Here is a 19,360-nt window from a genome sequence, read left to right on the forward strand (position 1 = left end):
ACTGGGACAAAGGATTTTTATGGTTCAGTTGGGGCTGTTTGATACTTCTGTATTTAGTTCCGAAATAGCAATACTTAAATCTGTACATTTGGACGTAGGAGCATCTTTATGTTTCATTTGGTGTCGTTTGATAGCACTCTTATATTTAGTTTTGTAATTGCAGTCGTTACACTTGTACATTTGAACCTGTGAGGGATCTTTATGTTTAAGTTGGTGCTTTTCGAAATAACTCCTAACTATAGTTTCGTAATCGCAATCGTTACACCGTAACATTTGAACTTGCGAAGGATCTTTATGCTTCAGTTGGTGCCGTTTCATATGAAACTTGTATTTGGTTTCATAATCACAGTCGTTACACCTGTACATTTGAACCTGTAAGGGATTTTTATGTTTCTTTTGATGCAGTTTAATATTATTCTTGTATTTAGTTTCAAAATCGCAGTCATTACACCGGTACATTTGAACCTGTGAAGGATCTTTATGTTTCAGTTGATGCTGTTTGAAATGGTTGTTGTATCTAGTTTTGTAATCGCAGTTGTTACACCTGTACATTTGAACCTGCGAAGGATCTTTATGTTTCAGTTGATGCTTTTTGACACATCTCCTGTATTTAGTTTCGAAATCGCAGTCGTTACACCTGTACATTTGAACCTGCGAAGGATCTTTATGTTTCAGTTGATGCTGTTTCAAATGACTGTTGTATATAGTTTTGTAATCGCAGTGGTTACACCTGTACGTTTGAACCTGTNCCTGTATTTAGTTTCGAAATCGCAGTCGTTACACCTGTACATTTGAACCTGCGAAGGATCTTTATGTTTCAGTTGATGCTGTTTCAAATGACTGTTGTATATAGTTTTGTAATCGCAGTGGTTACACCTGTACGTTTGAACCTGTGAAGGGTCTTTATGTTTGAGTTGATGCTGTTTGAAATAACTGTTATGTCTGGTTTTGTAATCGCAGTCGTTACATTTGTACATTTGAACCTGAGAAGCATTTTTATGTGTAAGTTGGTGCCGTACGATATAATTCTTGTATTTAGTTTCGTAATTGCATTCATTACAGCTGTACATCTGAACCTCTGAGAGCTCTTTATGTTTCAATTGATGCTGTTTGATACCACTCCTGTATTTACTTTCATAATCGCACTCGTTACACCTATACATCTGTATCTGTGAAGGATCTTTATGCTTCAGTTGGTGCTGTTTGATATAACTCCTTTGTTTGGTTTCATAATCACAGTCGTCACACCTGTACACATGGACCTGTGAAGGATCTTTATGCCTCAACAGGTGCCTCTGGAGTAATTTCCTGTTTTCAGTTTCGTACTCGCACGATTCACATTTGTACACTTCCAAATCGTTCTCACGTCTCGCACTGTGTGCCGTAAAACGGATCTCGCATTTGTACAATACTTTGGGCTCCTGCTTGGTTTTCACTTCTGATCCATTCTCACCTTTACATCCATCCTCTTCTTCATTTTTACAGTCACTCTCCTCGAATGGTACAATATCGGAGGTCTGAAGTGGCGTGTCGCTGAAAAAATTGCATATACAGGGTTTTTTTGAAAATCAGGTATTAATTTTAAGGGTTTATAACAATAACTGAATCAACTATAGTACTGATAGTATAATGAATCGATTCAGATTTTTGATAATGTATTTAATTATCAGAAAAGGCATGCTATGTATAAAGTCACAATAAATCCATAAACAAAGCCAAATACAGATAATTTAAATACAATCTACAATAGCATTATAAATAAATTTATTAAATTTAAATCAAATAATAACACCCAGTATATCACCTTCTTTTTGTTTGTCAACGTTATTTAGTTTTTCTTTTCACTTTATCACGAATTTTAAAACACTAGTCACAAAAATTAAAGGATAAAAAGAAAACCCTAAATTATTAGGTGGTTTTCGAAGCAAAATGGCCGTAGAGCAATAAAAAAAAACAAATTCAAGCTTGAAGTTTTTAGTTTCAGGCTTGAAAGTCAAAAATTTTTATCTTTGGCCACCTTTGACGATTAACAAAATAATTTTGGGACAGCCCTTAACACAAGAAAAAAAATATATTAGAGAAAAAACCTGAAAAACCTATAACTGAAATTATAACATGTCTCCTCATCTTCCAAGTTTAATCAACTACTTATTTGTTATTATAATTACTATTACTTTTTTTCACAGCTGTCTCTGATTATACTGGTGCGATTGATTTGTCACTGTGTATAGTCAGGATCCAATACAACATAATATTTATTCTCTAATACAAGTCTGGGTCCCGGCTGACATAAGTGCAATTTACCTCTCATAACTTCTTGTGTAGATTAATTGCATCTAGTCGTACAACAGGGTTCCGAGATATAAAAAAAGATTATTCTTAAGGGCGGACTTCAGGGGGCTGCGACTCCGAAAGAGGGGGCCAGTTTGCAAAAAGAAAAAATACGGATCTCTAAAATTTGTCTTAAGAATCTAAGGCCAAATTTTGTCGCATGAATTTGGGGACACCCTGTATATGGATTTTCTGTATCCGCCGAGATACCAAGGAATATGGCCTCAGAAAAAGATTTCAGATTCCAAGCCATACCGATCGTTTTATAATGATCTTACATTTTTTCCCAATAATTTGTTAACCCAACTCTTAACGACTATTCGAAAATTTATATAATATCGTTTATAACCGACGCAATCTCATAATATGTTACAAGTAATTCATCATCAAAAAATGGTAACAGTCTTCGCTTACCTTCTTTCCTCATCTTCCGGTTTTATGTCAACACATTCAGCCTTAATGGACATTTCCATCTCGTCAAATTCCTTATCTAGGTTTTCAGTCTTAACGAATAAATCGAGTGGAGACGTATCCATCTGACTTCCTGTGGCAGAACCACCATAAATACTTTTTATTTTTTCTTCTACCTCTGAGCAATCTTCAAGGAAACTGTTGTGAGTACACAGAGAATCAAAACATGGCTTACAAACAACGGGATCTTTGACGATATTTATATTCTACAAAGCAGTTTTGTTACCTTACAAAATATGCAAGTATTTAATATTGTTCATACCATTTCAGGAACTAATTTCTCAATAGCTTCAAGTTCCAATTCGCATATGCACCTAAACTCACTTTCTACTGGGTGCATACACAATCGGCATATTTTCTGACTGCAAACTAATTCACTTTTCTTTTCCTGCATGTACACTTCTCTTAAGTCGAGCTGTAACATTTTTTCGTTATCCACATAAGGCATAATCGTGTTATTGGTATTCAGGCACGTTGACTTGAACTCTGAAGCCTTATTTAACTTTCTTCTGCATAGGTTACATATAACCTCGTTGCTCTCATCATCAAATTTCTGAAACATATGCAACTTCAGACAGAAGGAAAATAACTGGCGGAAAATAACAATTAAATACTAAAAGTTAATTTATACTCGAGACTGCTATTACGTAATGTAATGATATTTCCGACTTACAAATATCGGAAAAAGAACATTTAAAATGTATCTGATACTGTTGTCTATCACTTCAAAACTTTCATCGGTTATAATTTTAAGGCAAAGCCTACACGACATTTCCTTAACATCAGTCATTACTCTGCAACAATCTTCTTTTAAATATAAACAGAAAACATAACGCAAAGACAAAAATACAAAGCACAAATCCCTCAAATCTAACCTAACCTTTTTGGCTTCTTATCTTGACTAAATTGGCAGTTGGCACTGTTGGCACTATTGGCATTGGCAGCGCATCTAGTTGTGGATAGAGGTGGGCGAAACATGACGATCCGGCCACAAAACATAGATCTGGCTCTCCGTACTAACACGAGAGACCGGAGCTACCACGGGTCGTGTGAATACACCTATCTATATATTTTTATTAATGGGAATGAATAGTGGAAATNCGGACCATTGGACGGATGTCGTGTGCAATGACTCTACGAGGAAACGGAACAGCAACATGAGCCGGATATCTTAGTTACAATTTAAACGTGAATAGGGTGATTCAGACATTAGCTGCTTTCTTTCGGTTGCCGCTTTCGGATCTAAACGCGTTATGATCCCAAAATCATGTTCGTAGTTGTTTTCTTGTTTCCGGATCATGTCAGATTAACGAAGGCTGTCCAGGCCTACACGAGAAGAGGCAGGATAAAGAGGGATAATCCCCCTCAATCCCAAATCATTGAGGCCAACTTCTAGCCATGGAATAATGGCGCGAAGCTCAAAACCTTCGAGATATGGCTGTTGCTTGAGGTAACTTGGATATTAGTAAAAATCGGTCGAAAATAATATATACAATGAAAATGTAAGGTTGCGCCAAGAAAAAAAGTTGTGCTCCTTGCAGAAAAAATTAAAAACTGCAAAAATACTCAAAAATGACGTGTTTTTCTAACATTTTCCAACATAACTTCTTAAATATGCAGTTTACAGAAAAAACTATTATCGGTGAAATTGTTTGTTATGAAATTTGCTACAAGATAGAATTGTTTTGATACCTGCGCATACCATATTTTTGTTGCTAAATAGCCAAAACAACGTAAGAAAGTGATGAAAATCCAGGTAATTTGGAAGCGTCAAACTGACAGGCAAGAAATTCTCCAGTTCTACTATAAATGTAGATGTAGTACTTTAAACGATTATAAAACGAAATTCCAAAACCCGATCCAAATCGGTCTGATAGTATTGGTATGAGACAATTTGTTACAAAATTTCAACGCGAAATGTCGTTATTTTTTTACGTGAGTGCTGGGGTTAAATTAGGCATTTTAATTGGCGCTGATTTTTTTACACATACTTGGACACCGTAACAATCATATAGAATAGTTAGAATATCAATTTTCTTTTTTTTTAATAATTTTTGGAACGAATTTAAGTTAGAAAAATTTTTATTTTATACTTTCGTGAAGCGGTTTTGCGGGTTGGAAAATATACCAAAGTACTAAAAAACAATTCTCGGAAAGGCGCTTAACTTGAAAAAAGAGAACGTTCAAATCGGTCCTATAAGTTCCGAGATATAGTGCCATAGTCAACAAGCGCTTGCTGCAAAACTATGTTTAATGTAACAACAATAAAAATTGAATTTGGTAGGTTTTTTCAAGAACTTTCCGTATGTTTTTTATAAATATGATCGCACGTGTGCTTTTTTATGAAAATTCAATGAATACCGTCAAGCCTACCATTTGCCGCAAAACCGGGGGGAGGGAATGAATTATAGAAATTGAAATCGCGCGTTCAAAAAAAAGCGCGCGCGCTTCGGCGTTCAATACCTCGGCTTCTATGGCTCCGATTTTGATGATTTTTTTTTAATCGATAAAGTAAAATGAGAGGAATTCAATTATCAAGATTTCATTGATATATTATAAATCCCTTTTCTGTCTATTACGACTACTTAAAATTTCTCACATTTGTTATACTGTATATTCATGTAAATAGTAATATCGATGGTAGGATATAGGTACATAATCCACTGTTACTAGGTTTTAGTTTTAATAATTACATGGTAATAATGTTTAAATAAAATCTTGAAATTTTTATTTAATATGTAATTTATTTATTGTATGCATAGAATATAGAAAAAGATATAGGTACAAATAATTATTTATTTATTTATGTTTATAAAACGTGTTTATTATATTTTCATTATCATCGTATTATTAAAGTTTTTCACTTTTTTACATCATTGGTATTTTCACTTATAATATCAGCATTTGAATAAGTACCGTTTTCCATTATTTTCAAATCAGTGCTTAACTAATTGTAAGTAGGTACCACTGTCAGATTAACAGCAAATGATGACTTATGGTTGGTTAATTTGATTTTTTAAATTTGCTAGCAATTTCATAGCCACCCTCGCAAGAAATTGGATCATTTTATTTATCACAAAAACCGTCAGAACAGAAAAATTAAGAGATAGGTATATGGAGATGTAATGTGGATACATATAGAGTAAATTTTTACAACAGATTTTTATTAAATAAATTTTTGATTAAATGTACAAGGTGTCTAATTTAGAAAAACCAAGTTTTGGCGGTTTGGTCAATCAAATGCGACAATAAATATGAAACTGAAATAGGTCGAAGAGATGAAGCTTTATAAAATTCCCCTAAAATTACGCGTAGAATCCAAATATGCAAAAATATAGTTAAAATCGAAGCCGTAGAAGCCGATTTATTGAACGCCGAAGAGGGCACGCACTTTTTGAACGTGGAATTTCAGTTTCTATCATTCATCCCCTCCCCCCCAGTTTTGCGGCTCAAATGGTCGGCTTGGCGATATTCATTGAATTTTCATAAAAAAGGCACACGTGTGATATTTATAAAAGCACATACGAAAAGTTCTTAAAAAACCTACCAAATTCATATTTTGTTGTTAAATTATGCATAGTTTTGCAGCTAACGCTTGTTGACTTTGACACTCGATATCTCGGAACTTATAGGACCGATTTGAATGTTCTTTTTTTCAAGTTAAGCGTCTTTCCGAGAACTGTTTTTTAGTACCTTGGTATATTTTCCAACCCCTAAAACCGCTTCACGAAAGTAATTGTTTATAAAGTCAAAATTTTTCTAACTTTTCTCGTCGCTCCAATAATTATTCAAAAAAAGAAAATTGATTCTAACGAGTCTATATGATTGTTAGGGGGTCCAAGTAAGTGTAAAAAAATCAGCGCAGATTAAAATGTCTAACTTTAACTCCAGCACACACGTAAAAAAATAAGGACATTTCGTGCTGAAATTTAGTAACAAATTGTCTCATACCAGTACTATCAGACCGATTTGGAATTTCGTTTTATAATCGTTTAAAGTACTTACATCTACATTTATAGTAGAACTGGAGAATTTCTTGCCTGTCAGTTTGACGCTTCCAAATTACCTTGATTTTCATCACTTTCTTATGTTGTTTTGGTTATTTAGCAACGAAAATATGAAATGCGCAGGTATCATAACAATTCTATCTTGTAGCAAATTTCATAACAAACAATTTCACCAATAATAGTTTTTTCTGTAAACTGCATATTTAAGAAGTTATGCTGGAAAATGTTAGAAAAAACACGTCATTTTTGAGTATTTTTGCAGTTTTTAATTTTTTCTGCAAATAGCACAACTTTTTTTCTTGGCGCAACCNGTCAGAACAGAAAAATTAAGAGATAGGTATATGGAGATGTAATTTGGATACATATAGAGTAAATTTTTACAACAGATTTTTATTAAATAAATTTTTGATTAAATGTACAAGGTGTCTAATTTAGAAAAACCAAGTTTTGGCAGTTTGGTCAATCAAATGCGACAATAAATATGAAACTGAAATAGGTCGAAGAGATGAATATAGGGAAGCTTTATAAAGTTCCCCTAAAATTACGCGTAGAATCCAAATATGCAAAATATAGTTAAAATCGAAGCCGTAGAAGCCGATATATTGAACACCGAAGAGGGCACGCTCTTTTTGAACGTGGAATTTCAGTTTCTATCATTCATCCCCTCCCCCCCAGTTTTGCAGCTCAAATGGTCGGCTTGGCGATATTCATTGAATTTTCATAAAAAAGGCACACGTGTGATATTTATAAAAGCACATACGGAAAGTTCTTGAAAAAACCTACCAAATTCAATTTTTATTGTTGTTACATTAAACATAGTTTTGCAGAAAGCGCTTGTTGACTATGGCACTATATCTCGGAACTTATAGGACCGATTTGAACGTTCTTTTTTTTCAAGTTAAGCGTCTTTCCGAGATTTGTTTTTTAGTACTTTGATATATTTTCCAACCCGCAAAACCGCTACACGAAAGTATTTGTTTATAAAGTAACAATTTTTCTAACTTTTAAATTCGCTCCAAAAATTATTAAAAAAAAGAAAATTGATACTCTAACTATTCTATATGATTGTTACGGTGTCCAAGTATGTGTAAAAAAATCAGCGCCAATTAAAATGTCTAACTTTAACCCCAGCACTCACGTAAAAAAATAACGACATTTCGCGTTGAAATTTTGTAACAAATTGTCTCATACCAATACTATCAGACCGATTTGGATCGGGTTTTGGAATTTCGTTTTATAATCGTTTAAAGTACTTACATCTACATTNTCTATTTCGTGCAGAGATATAGACAGATATATCTCTGATTTCGTGGGTCCGTTAAATGAATATTATTCAGCGAGATATACAGTACGTCCACTCGATTGGTACACGAGTCGCAGTGTAGTAAGAAGGGAAGGAATAGTTACGACAAATTCGGCTCCCTAGGAGGAATCGTATCAGCAAAATGAGCCGGATTTCTTAGTTAAAATTTCAACGTCTATACAGGGTGATTCAGGCATAATGTCATTAATTTTAACCACGTATTCGGAAAAACTCGTATTCAACATAGTGAAAATGTTAACAATATTAAAAATACTAAATTGTAATAACGTAACATTCGAAAACAATTATTATCCTTTGTTTTTATTAACAAATAAATACTTGGTAATATTCAAAATGTAAAAAAGTCTCTTATTCATTCACGCATCTGTATAAAAAGATCTTATTTATTCGTTGTAGTTCATTACGGATTAAAAACGCATTAAAAGCTAGATTAATGACCGAATAGGACAAGATTTACTCTCGATAAACCTTTGTGGGTCAGCGGTCAGGAGTCATTCCAAATGGGATTTAAATAATTATTTGAAAGTATTTTCTTCAGTATAAATAAGCATTTTTTAACTGTGTTCTCATATTCTACTTATTTTTTCCCATCCTTAGAATTAATGACATTATGACCGAATCGCCCTGTATGAGTTTAATGCTCGACATGTAAATACCACAGAGATAAAAAATAATGCACATATATTTTGCTTTAGTTCTTTTATTCCTAATATTGTTGCAAAAAAAACCTATTAATTGTACAGGCTGTTACAAATTCACTTCCCACTACAGGGATCTCGGAAACAGTAAGAGCTACGAAGTAGTTTAAATGGGGCAAAGTTGCATAATCAGGGGACCAACATTATGCATCTAAAAAATCAAGGCTAACATGATTTAGTTTTCTAAATATTTGAAAAAACAGAAATTTTGGAAATCCGATTTTGTTTCATTTCAGCCTCGTTTGAGGTGATATTGAAAAAAGAAAAACACTTTCGCATGGCAACTTTTTGCCCTCTATCGAATGGCATATTCAATTTTTATATGTAACGTTTCGTCTTTCCAGGACCATCGTCAACTTCATTCTTTAAATACGGCCCCGGAAATTCTATTTCATTTTTTACAAGCCTTCATGACCCCCAATACTATATTGCCTCAGCCCGAACCAGATTCTGACGTTTTGTCTTGAAAAATTCATCTTCAATGTATTCGTTCCAAATTTATCTAATTTTTTATTTAGATTTTTATGTTTATTGAATTATCGTACACTCTTAAGTGTCGTTAGACCCTGTGAGATCCAGCTAGTTATTTAAATTATTACCGTCACCTGGTCATATATAACTCGATAAGATGTTGCGTGAAAATTAAAACATTAAAATTTTAATTTTATTATGAAAAATTAATTCTTGAACATGCATATGAACAACCAAAACGTCAAATGAATATTATTATACAATAAAAAATTACAGTAAACTTTCAAAAACATTTCCGTTTTGGCAAATGTTGAAAATGAAGATAAGAGTAATATGGTCGGAATTTATTACACCTGTACCCGCAACTGTGAAAAAGCACGTCAAATGTATTTAAATGAATATCCTGAAAAAAAATTCGATCGGAATTTGTTTGAATTTTGAGCACTCGAGAAGCCTAGAAATAACTATGGGCACGGGATTAAAACTCTAATAATGCTTTATTGTAACGCGTGGTGGTAATAGTACAACTAGGTGGATTTCCTAGGGTCTAACGACACTTAGAATGTACGATAATTCAATAAACATAAAAATCTAAATAAAAAATTTAGAAAAATTTCAAAAACTAAATCATGATTGATTTTTTAGAGGCATAATAGCGGTCCTCTGATTACGCAACTTTGCCCCCATTTAAGCTAGTTCGTATCAGTTACCGTTTCCGAGATCCCTAGTGAGAAGCCAATTTGTAACACCCTGTATATTCTACAAAGTAAATTGTATCACTATTTAAAACACATATTGATGCACACAATTGGGATTCACTCTGAACATTGTACAGATATAAGATATATTTTTAGACATGGACAAAACAGGTGCATATTACAATGTACAGTAAGGCCCCGCTTAACGCTGTTTCGTTTAGCGCTGTTTCGGTTTAGCGCTCTTTAATTTCAACCTGGGGATTCCCCGAAATTGCTCGCAGCACTACGGGATTCCCCGAAGTTGTGCGCAGCGCTAGATTTCCAAATATGTATGTACATAACCTATCCGAAACAGTGTAATTGTGTTTCTTGTTTGGTGCGGTGCTGTACGAACGCATTTTTATCAGTTGAAACATTTGATGACATTATTGTAAGTATAAATTTATATAATACTATAATGATTAATACAGTGACAGATATTATGACCTTTAGTTTTTATCATGGGTGATAATGAAAAACAAGAAAAGAAAGCAACCAGAAAAAGCGTTTCACTGGAAACTAAAATGCAAGTGATTAGAAGATTAGATTCTGGTGAACGTCAATCCCAAATTAGTTCTGCATAGAATTTAGAAAATGATCCAAATTTTGACAGGAGTTCAAAAACAAGACGGGCTGTTATAGATGCTTTATCCACTTATCAACAACTTCTAACAGAACGCAAAAGGAAAACGCAAACTACATTAGATGCCTTCTTGACAAAAAGGCAGAAAATTGGAAACACAGAATAGACTGAATGATCCGACTGACTAATATTCGTTTATATTGTTTTTATTTTTGTAAGAAATAAATGTTTGGTTTTATTTTTATTAAAAAAAACACAATTATTTAGAGATGGGCAATGGGAAATTTTCCGTCCCGGAAAGTTTCCAAAACGGAAATTTTCCGGGAAGAAATAATCGAAGCTTGAGAAATTTTCCCTGAAAAGTTTCTGAAAAAATTTCCGTCGGAAATTTTCCGGGAATATTTCTAACAATTTGTAAACTTGGAGCCAATTTTACTTCTAACTTCTATGAACATACACAAAAAATCGTTAGTTAATTTCGGATTTTCGGTTAATTCGGAATACCAGAAGACCATATTATCCAAATAAGTTAGAAAACACTTACACTTACTTATTTTAAGCTTTGTTAAGTCTACAATCTACATAATAGAGAGCAATACAAGACTCATAAATTGCCTCCTTTTCAAATTTAATATGAATTTTGATAGTTGAACCAAAGTATAATTACATTTTAAAACTAGTATAATTATTTAATGTATTTACTATTTGTTTGTTAAAAAATAAAGATAAATATTGTATACTGTATAGTGTTAATGCACTATAACCCTCAGCATGTAATTTTTTCTAACGGATGATTAATACATAATTTATATTTTTCCAATATTTATACCAATATAAATAAAAATGTATATAAGTATTTGGTCTTTTTGGAAAGCTGATGGTATGTAGAACACAATACCAAATCCAAATTTTTTTTGAAATTTTCGGAAAATTTCCGGAATTTTCAATGGAAACTTTCCAGGAATTTTCATAGTTTGGGAATTTTCCATCTCTATAATTATTAAATTTAATACCTAACCAATTTTCTATCCATCTTCACCTAACCCCATTATTTACATGTTAAGATAGGCTCGTTTAGCGCTGTTTCGCATTACGCTCTACTTTGATGGAACGTATCCTACGCGTTAAGAGGGGTCATACTGTATGTATATTAATACACTTGGCTACAGAAACGCATGTAAACTTGTTGATGTTTTTCAAGATAGACTTTACATTTTGCTTCAGTTCAAATATTTAGTCAGTCTCTAAAATGCCCCAATTTTTGACTGTACTTCAATGGGCGGAACTTCACATTTTTTGTGCATCAATTGACGTTTTCTCAAAAAGTTCTTCTATGCTTCAACAAATGACATACCACTCCTGCATTTGGATTCGTAATCTCAGTCATTACACTAGTATCTTTAGAACTTGCGCAGCGTATTTGTTTCAGTTGATGACGCTGCAGATGATTCTTGTATTTACTTTCGAAGGGGCAGTTGTTACACTTGTATGTCTGGACCTGAGAAGGATTTTTATGCTTAAGTTGGTGCTGTATGATACATCTCCTATATCTAGTTTTGTAATTGCAGTCGTTACACTTGTACATTTGAAGCTGCGAAAGATCTTTATGTTTCAGTAGGTGCTGTCTGATATTATCCTTGTACTTAGTTTCGTAATCGCAGTCGTTACACTTGTATGTTTGTACTAGCAAAGGATTTTTATGTTTCAGTTGGTGCTGTTTGATACTATTCCTGTACTTAGTTTCGAAATCGCAGTCCTTACACCCGTACATTTGAACCTGCGAAGGATCTTTATGTTTCAGTTGATGCTCTTTGAAATGCCTATTGAATCTAGTTTTGTAATCGCAATCGTTACAACTGTACATTTGAACCTGTGAAGGATTTTTATGTTTCAGTTGATGCTCTTTGAAATTACTCTCGTTTCTAGTTTCATAATCGCAATTGTGACACCTGTACATTTGAACCTGCGAAGGATCTTTATGTTTCAGTTGATGCTTTTTGAAATGACTCTTGTATCCAGTTTCATAATCGCAATAGTGACACCTGTACATTTGAACCTGTGAAGGATCTTTATGTTTCCTTTGATGCAGTTTAATATTATTCTTGTATTTACTTTCAAAATCGCAGTCATTACACCGGTACATTTGAACCTGCGAAGTATCTTTATGTTTCAGTTGATGCTTTTCGAAACAGCTCCTGTATTTAGTTTCGAAATCGCAGTCGCTGCACCTGTACATTTGAACTTGTGAAGGAGCTTCATGCTTCAGTTGGTGTTCTTTCATATGTTTGCTGTATCTAGTTTCGTAGTTGCAGTCATTACACTTGTACCTTTGAACCAGTGAAGGATCTTTATGTGTCAGTTGGTGCCCTTTGAGATTACTCTTGTATTTACTTTCATAATTGCAGTCGCTACACCTATACATTTGAATGAGTGAAGGATCTTTATGTTTCACTTGGTGCTTTTTGACAGCATACTTGTATTTAGTTTCGTAATTGCAGTCTTTACACTTGTACATTTGAACCTGTGAAGGATCTTTATGCTTCAGTTGGTGTCCTTCCATATGTTTGCTGTATATAGTTTCGTAATTGCAGACGCTACACCTATACATTTGAACCTTCAAAAGGTGCTTCAGAAGTAATTTCTTATTTTCAGTTTCGTAATCATACGATTCACATCCATATGCTCTCAAATTGTTCTCATGTCTCGCACAGTGTGCAGTAAAACGGATCTCACTTTCAGTTTCGTAGATACATTTATCACATTTGTACAATACTTTGCGCTCCTGCCTGGTTTTCACTGCTGATCCATTCTCATGTTTACATCCATCCTCTTCTTCATTTTTGCAGTCACTCTCCTCGAATGGTACAATATCGCAGGTCTGAAAAGGCGTGTCCCTGAAAAAATTGCATATACAGAGTAGTTTTGAAAATCAGGTATTAATTTTAAGGGGTTATGACAATAATTGAATCAACCATGATAATGTATTAATTATCAGAAAAGGCATTTGCGAGATGCTAAGTATAAAGTCACACAGTAAATCCATAAACAAAGTTAGATACAGATAATTGAAATACGATCTACTATTAATAAATTTATTAAATTTTCATCAAATAATAACTCCCAGTATATCACCTTTTTTTTGTCAGTTATTTAGTTTTGTTTTTTTACCATATCACAAATTTTAATGCACGAGTTACAAAAATTTAAGGATAAAGAAAATCCTAAATTTTTGGGTGATTTTTGAAAGGCTGACATAAAGAAAAATGGTCGTAGAGCAATAAAAAAAAGTAAATTGAAGCCTGAAGGTTCTAGTGTCAGGATCTTAAGCTGAAAAATTTTTATCGTTGACCACGTTTTAGAAATCAAAAGAAATCCCGGGGAAATTTTTTTTAAATAATTTTTGCTTCAGTTTCAACAGGTCCACGGGTCTCAATATTTTTTTTGGCAATCCAATCTGTCAGCTCTTTTAGTTTAATTCATTCTCTTTGAATTGAGCTGATGAAGACCTTTATAAATTTCAAAATTGCATACTTGAGGATTTTTGTTAAACCTGAGATTGATATTGAAGATATTTAATTTTTTTGTTTTACTTTCTGTCACGACTTCAAATGGCTGCGATTTTTCTTTCACCGTGAATTGTCAATTAAAGAATAAATTTTGCATTAAATCATTATTTTTAAATAGAAAAAGTTTTTTTCACAAAAATCTATATATTTCCTTCATAAAAAAATGTCATGAGAAAAAAAAAAGAAAATTAGATTTTTTTTTTTTTGAAAAAAAATCTTTTCGGAAAAATATTCTTTACAATATTCACAATGCTATACAAATATCAAATTAAGTTATCTTTTTTTTTTAGAGCAGTTTCCACTTTGTTTTCAAACGTCAATTTAAAAATTAATTGCAACAAGTTGTATAGCCCCAATCAATTGTTGTATTTCTTCTATCTATATAAACATCTAGTCTTTTCAATCAAGAAAATTCCGTCCAAAGTTAATAAATTGATTGAATGAATGGAATTTAGTGTAGCATTCTTTGTACCCGTATCTGACTCAAAGCCATCCTGACTGTTTTATAACGATCTTACGTATTTTCCCAATCGTTTATAATGGACAATCTCATAATTTGTTACAATTAGTTTATCACCAGATGGTACGTATTTAATCATATAAATCATGAAATGTCCGAACCACGGGCTGACATTTTTTAAATTAATGTTAAAATAGTCTCCTATTACCTTGTTTCCTCATCTTCCGATTTTATGTCAACACATTCAGCTTTGATCGACATTTCCATCCCGTTAATATCAAATTTATTGTCCAGGTTTTCAGTCTCAACGATTAAACCAAGTGGAGACGTATCTATTTGACTTCCTGTGGCTGAACTATCAAAAATACTTTTAATTTTTTCTTCTACCTCTGAGCAATCTTTTAGGAAACTGTTGTGAGTACACAGAGAATCGAAGCATGGCTTACAAACAACGGGATCTTTGATGATATTTATAAACTGCAAAGCAGTTTCGTTAAATTATAAAATATGCAAGTAATTAATATTGTTCATACCATTTCAGGTGTCAATTTCTGGATAGCTTCAAGTTCCTCTTCACGTATGCACCTAAACTCACTTTCTACTGGGTGCATAGACAATCGACATATTTTCTGACTGCAAACTAATTCACTTTTCTTTTCCTGCATGTACACTTCCCTTAGGTCGAGCTGTAACATTTTTTCGCTATCCACATAAGGAATAATTGTGTTATCAGTATTCAAACACGTTGATTTAAATTCTGAAGCCGCATTTAACTTTCTTCTGCAAGCGTTACATATAACCTCTTTGCTCTCGCTATCAAATTTCTGAAAAATATACATTTTCAAACAGAAAGAAAATAACTATGGCGGAAAATAACAATTAAATACTAAAAGTTAATTTATACTCGGGACTGTTAAGACGTAATCTAAATATAATTCACGTTTACCAATTTCAGCAAAAGACCATCTAGAATGTCTCTGATAATGTGGTTTATCACTTCAAAACTTTCGTCGGTTATATTTTTAAGGCAAAGCCTACACGACATTTCCTTAACATCAGCCATTACTCTGCAACAATCTTCTTTTAAATATAAACAGAAAACAAAACGCAGACAAAAATACAAATCACAAAGCCGTCAGTCATTTCTAAACTTCTTGGCCTCTTAAGCAGTTGGCAGTATTGGCAATGGCAGCGCATCTAGGTATTTATGGGTTATGGCTAGCAATAGAGATGGGCGAAATATGACGGTCCGGTTCGCCGTCGCCGAACCCGCTCGCCGTAAAATTCCACGCTCGCCGTAAAATTCCTCCAATCCACGGTAGTGTGGGGGTGGTTTACACGAACCAGGAAAAGGCCGAGGCTTTCGCCGATAGCCTGGAACTGCAGTGTAGACTGCCTCAGCTGCCCGACGAAGACGAGGAATTNAAATTGCATATTTGAGGATTTTTGTTAAACCTGAGATTGATATTGAAGATATTTAATTTTTTTGTTTTACTTTCTGTCACGACTTCAAATGGCTGCGATTTTTCTTTCACCGTGAATTGTCAATTAAAGAATAAATTTTGCATTAAATCATTATTTTTAAATAGAAAAAGTTTTTTTCACAAAAATCTATATATTTCCTTCATAAAAAAATGTCATGAGAAAAAAAAAAGAAAATTAGATTTTTTTTTTTTTGAAAAAAAATCTTTTCGGAAAAATATTCTTTACAATATTCACAATGCTATACAAATATCAAATTAAGTTATCTTTTTTTTTAGAGCGGTTTCCACTTTGTTTTCAAACGTCGATTTAAAAATTAATTGCAACAAGTTGTATAGCCCCAATCAATGTATGTATTTCCTTCTATCTATATAAACATCTAGTCTTTTCAATCAAGAAAATTCCGTCCAAAGTTAATAAATTGATTGAATGAATGGAATTTAGTGTAGCATTCTTTGTACCCGTATCTGACTCAAAGCCATCCTGACTGTTTTATAACGATCTTACGTATTTTCCCAATCGTTTATAATGGACAATCTCATAATTTGTTACAATTAGTTTATCACCAGATGGTACGTATTTAATCATATAAATCATGAAATGTCCGAACCACGGGCTGACATTTTTTAAATTAATGTTAAAATAGTCTCCTATTACCTTGTTTCCTCATCTTCCGATTTTATGTCAACACATTCAGCTTTGATCGACATTTCCATCCCGTTAATATCAAATTTATTGTCCAGGTTTTCAGTCTCAACGAATAAACCAAGTGGAGACATATCTATTTGACTTCCTGTGGCTGAACTATCAAAAATACTTTTAATTTTTTCTTCTACCTCTGAGCAATCTTTTAGGAAACTGTTGTGAGTACACAGAGAATCGAAGCATGGCTTACAAACAACGGGATCTTTGATGATATTTATAAACTGCAATGCAGTTTCGTTAAATTATAAAATATGCAAGTAATTAATATTGTTCATACCATTTCAGGTGTCAATTTCTGGATAGCTTCAAGTTCCTCTTCACGTATGCACCTAAACTCACTTTCTACTGGGTGCATAGACAATCGACATATTTTCTGACTGCAAACTAATTCACTTTTCTTTTCCTGCATGTACACTTCTCTTAGGTCGAGCTGTAACATTTTTTCGCTATCCACATAAGGAATAATTGTGTTATCAGTATTCAAACACGTCGACTTAAATTCTGAAGCCGCATTTAACTTTCTTCTGCAAGCGTTACATATAACCTCTTTGCTCTCGCTATCAAATTTCTGAAAAATATACATCTTCAAACAGAAAGAAAATAACCGTGGCGGAAAATAACAATTAAATACTAAAAGTTAATTTATACTCGAGACTGTTAAGACGTAATCTAAATATAATTCACGTATACCAATTTCAGCAAAAGACCATCTAGAATGTCTCTGATAATGTGGTTTATCACTTCAAAACTTTCGTCCGTTATATTTTTAAGGCAAAGCCTACACGACATTTCCTTAACATCAGTCATTACTCTGCAACAATCTTCTTTTAAATATAAACAGAAAACAAAACGCAGACAAAAATACAAAGCACAAAGCCGTCAGTCATTTCTAACCTTCTTGGCCTCTTTAGCAGTTGGCAGTATTGGCAATGGCAGCGCATCTAGGTATTTATGGGTTATGGCTAGCAATAGAGATGGGCGAAATATGACGATCCGGTTCGCCGTCGCCGAACTGACACGAGAGACCGGAGTGACCCAGTTCCTTCGTTCCTTCACAGAGTCACTCCACACGTCGACCGTTCCATTACCGTCAAATTAGACACGGGTGCAGAATGTAATGTACTCCCGAAGAACGTGATTGAAAGGCTAGGAGTTCAAGATAAAATGGTTCCCCCAAAAACAAAAAAACTAGTAAGTTTTACAAATGACCATGCTAACGTTATTGGAGAAGTAAACCTATGCTGTCAAACCAGAGGTAAAGAAGTACCGATAACTTTTAAAATTTTTGACGCATCAGTACATTTAATACTCGGGAAAAATTCTTGGGAAACTTTACAGTTGGTGGAAAGAGTACACCAGATCTATACAGAAGATGAAGTATTTAAAGATTTAGGATGCTTAAAGAATTATGAGTAGGACATAGATCTAATCGATAATCCCCAGTTCAAGATAAAATAAAGTCGGAAGAATGCCTCACTCAATACGAAATATTGTGAAACAAGAAGTAGATTCTATGGTAAAATCAGGAGTAATAAAACCAATAAAGGAACCAACACCTTTAGTAAGCCCAATGGTTATTGTAAGAAAAAACAATAACGTAGAGTGTTCAATGGATGACATATTAATCCATGCAGCTACTCCATCAAAATTACAAGAAATAACTGAAAAGGTAATTAAAAAGATACATGAAGCCGGAACTCCTGAAATACTCGAAACTGATAATGGTCCACAGTATACCGCTTTAGATTTCCAGCAATTTAAGAGAAAGTGGGTTTTCGATCACCAAACATACCATACCACCCGAGAGGAAATGGATTGGCAGAACGAGGTGTACAAATTTGCAAAAACATACTTCGAAAATGTTCAATAGACAATACAGATGTACAGTTGACATTACTTAACTACAGAAATACACCCCAAAATTCAGTACTTGGATGCCCAAATCAAAGTCTTTTGAGTAGAATGACTAAGACAACCTTACCCTCAACAGAGTCTAGCTTATTACCCAAAGTAAAGCAAGACGTCTCGTCAGAACTTGCAAATCTAAGAAAAACGCAACTCACTTATGCAAATAGGAACACTAAAAAGCCTGAACAATTGCACATAGGTGATAGAGTAAGAATCCAAGAATCAGCTAGAAATTTGGTAGGAGGAGAAGTGATATCCCAGGTCAGTGATAGTAAAGACCAGAAAGGGAGCCATATATAGAAGAAACTCCTCAATGCTTCACACAACCGAAGCTGAAATTACTGAACATAAAACCATTGTACCAACCATACCTTGCGATAAAGAACGTGGAAGAGAAATCATCTCCTAACAATGAATTACATATACCCCCATCGTACACACAGATAACGAAATTTACCATTAAAGAGCCCACAGAAGAAAAATTGCCAGTGGTATATATGCATAAGTATTTAAAGACATTTAACTCTTAACAGGTAATTAATATTAGAACCTAGAATATTTTGTAAAAAGGGAAGATGTAACATAGTGATATTCCGGATATTCCGTGGTCTACATCA

At 33.6% G+C, this 19,360-nt stretch overlaps 2 protein-coding genes across 2 annotated transcripts; both read right to left on the reverse strand.

The window, feature by feature from the left end:
• Positions 1–963: 963 nt before the first annotated feature.
• Positions 964–3,250, reverse strand: LOC108913565 (zinc finger autosomal protein-like). The gene is made up of 4 exons (XM_023456501.1): positions 3,065–3,250; positions 2,746–3,008; positions 1,061–1,533; positions 964–983 (listed from the first exon to the last, which is right to left on the reverse strand). Exons 1-4 carry the CDS (start codon positions 3,248–3,250, stop codon positions 964–966), a joined length of 942 nt encoding a protein of 313 aa, XP_023312269.1.
• An 8,519-nt stretch (positions 3,251–11,769) lies between these two features.
• On the reverse strand, positions 11,770–17,689 carry LOC108913566 (zinc finger protein 184-like). Its single transcript, XM_023456502.1, has 7 exons — positions 17,526–17,689; positions 17,113–17,403; positions 16,788–17,056; positions 15,595–15,715; positions 15,182–15,472; positions 14,857–15,125; positions 11,770–13,516 (listed from the first exon to the last, which is right to left on the reverse strand). The coding sequence occupies exons 1-7, from the start codon at positions 17,640–17,642 to the stop codon at positions 11,941–11,943; spliced, it is 2,934 nt and encodes a 977-aa protein (XP_023312270.1). The 5' UTR covers positions 17,643–17,689; the 3' UTR covers positions 11,770–11,940.
• Between the last annotated feature and the right edge of the window lie 1,671 nt (positions 17,690–19,360).

This window comes from Anoplophora glabripennis, unplaced genomic scaffold (genome assembly GCF_000390285.2).
Source record: "Anoplophora glabripennis isolate ALB-LARVAE unplaced genomic scaffold, Agla_2.0 scaffold1172, whole genome shotgun sequence".
In the NCBI taxonomy this organism is placed as follows: domain Eukaryota; kingdom Metazoa; phylum Arthropoda; class Insecta; order Coleoptera; family Cerambycidae; genus Anoplophora; species Anoplophora glabripennis.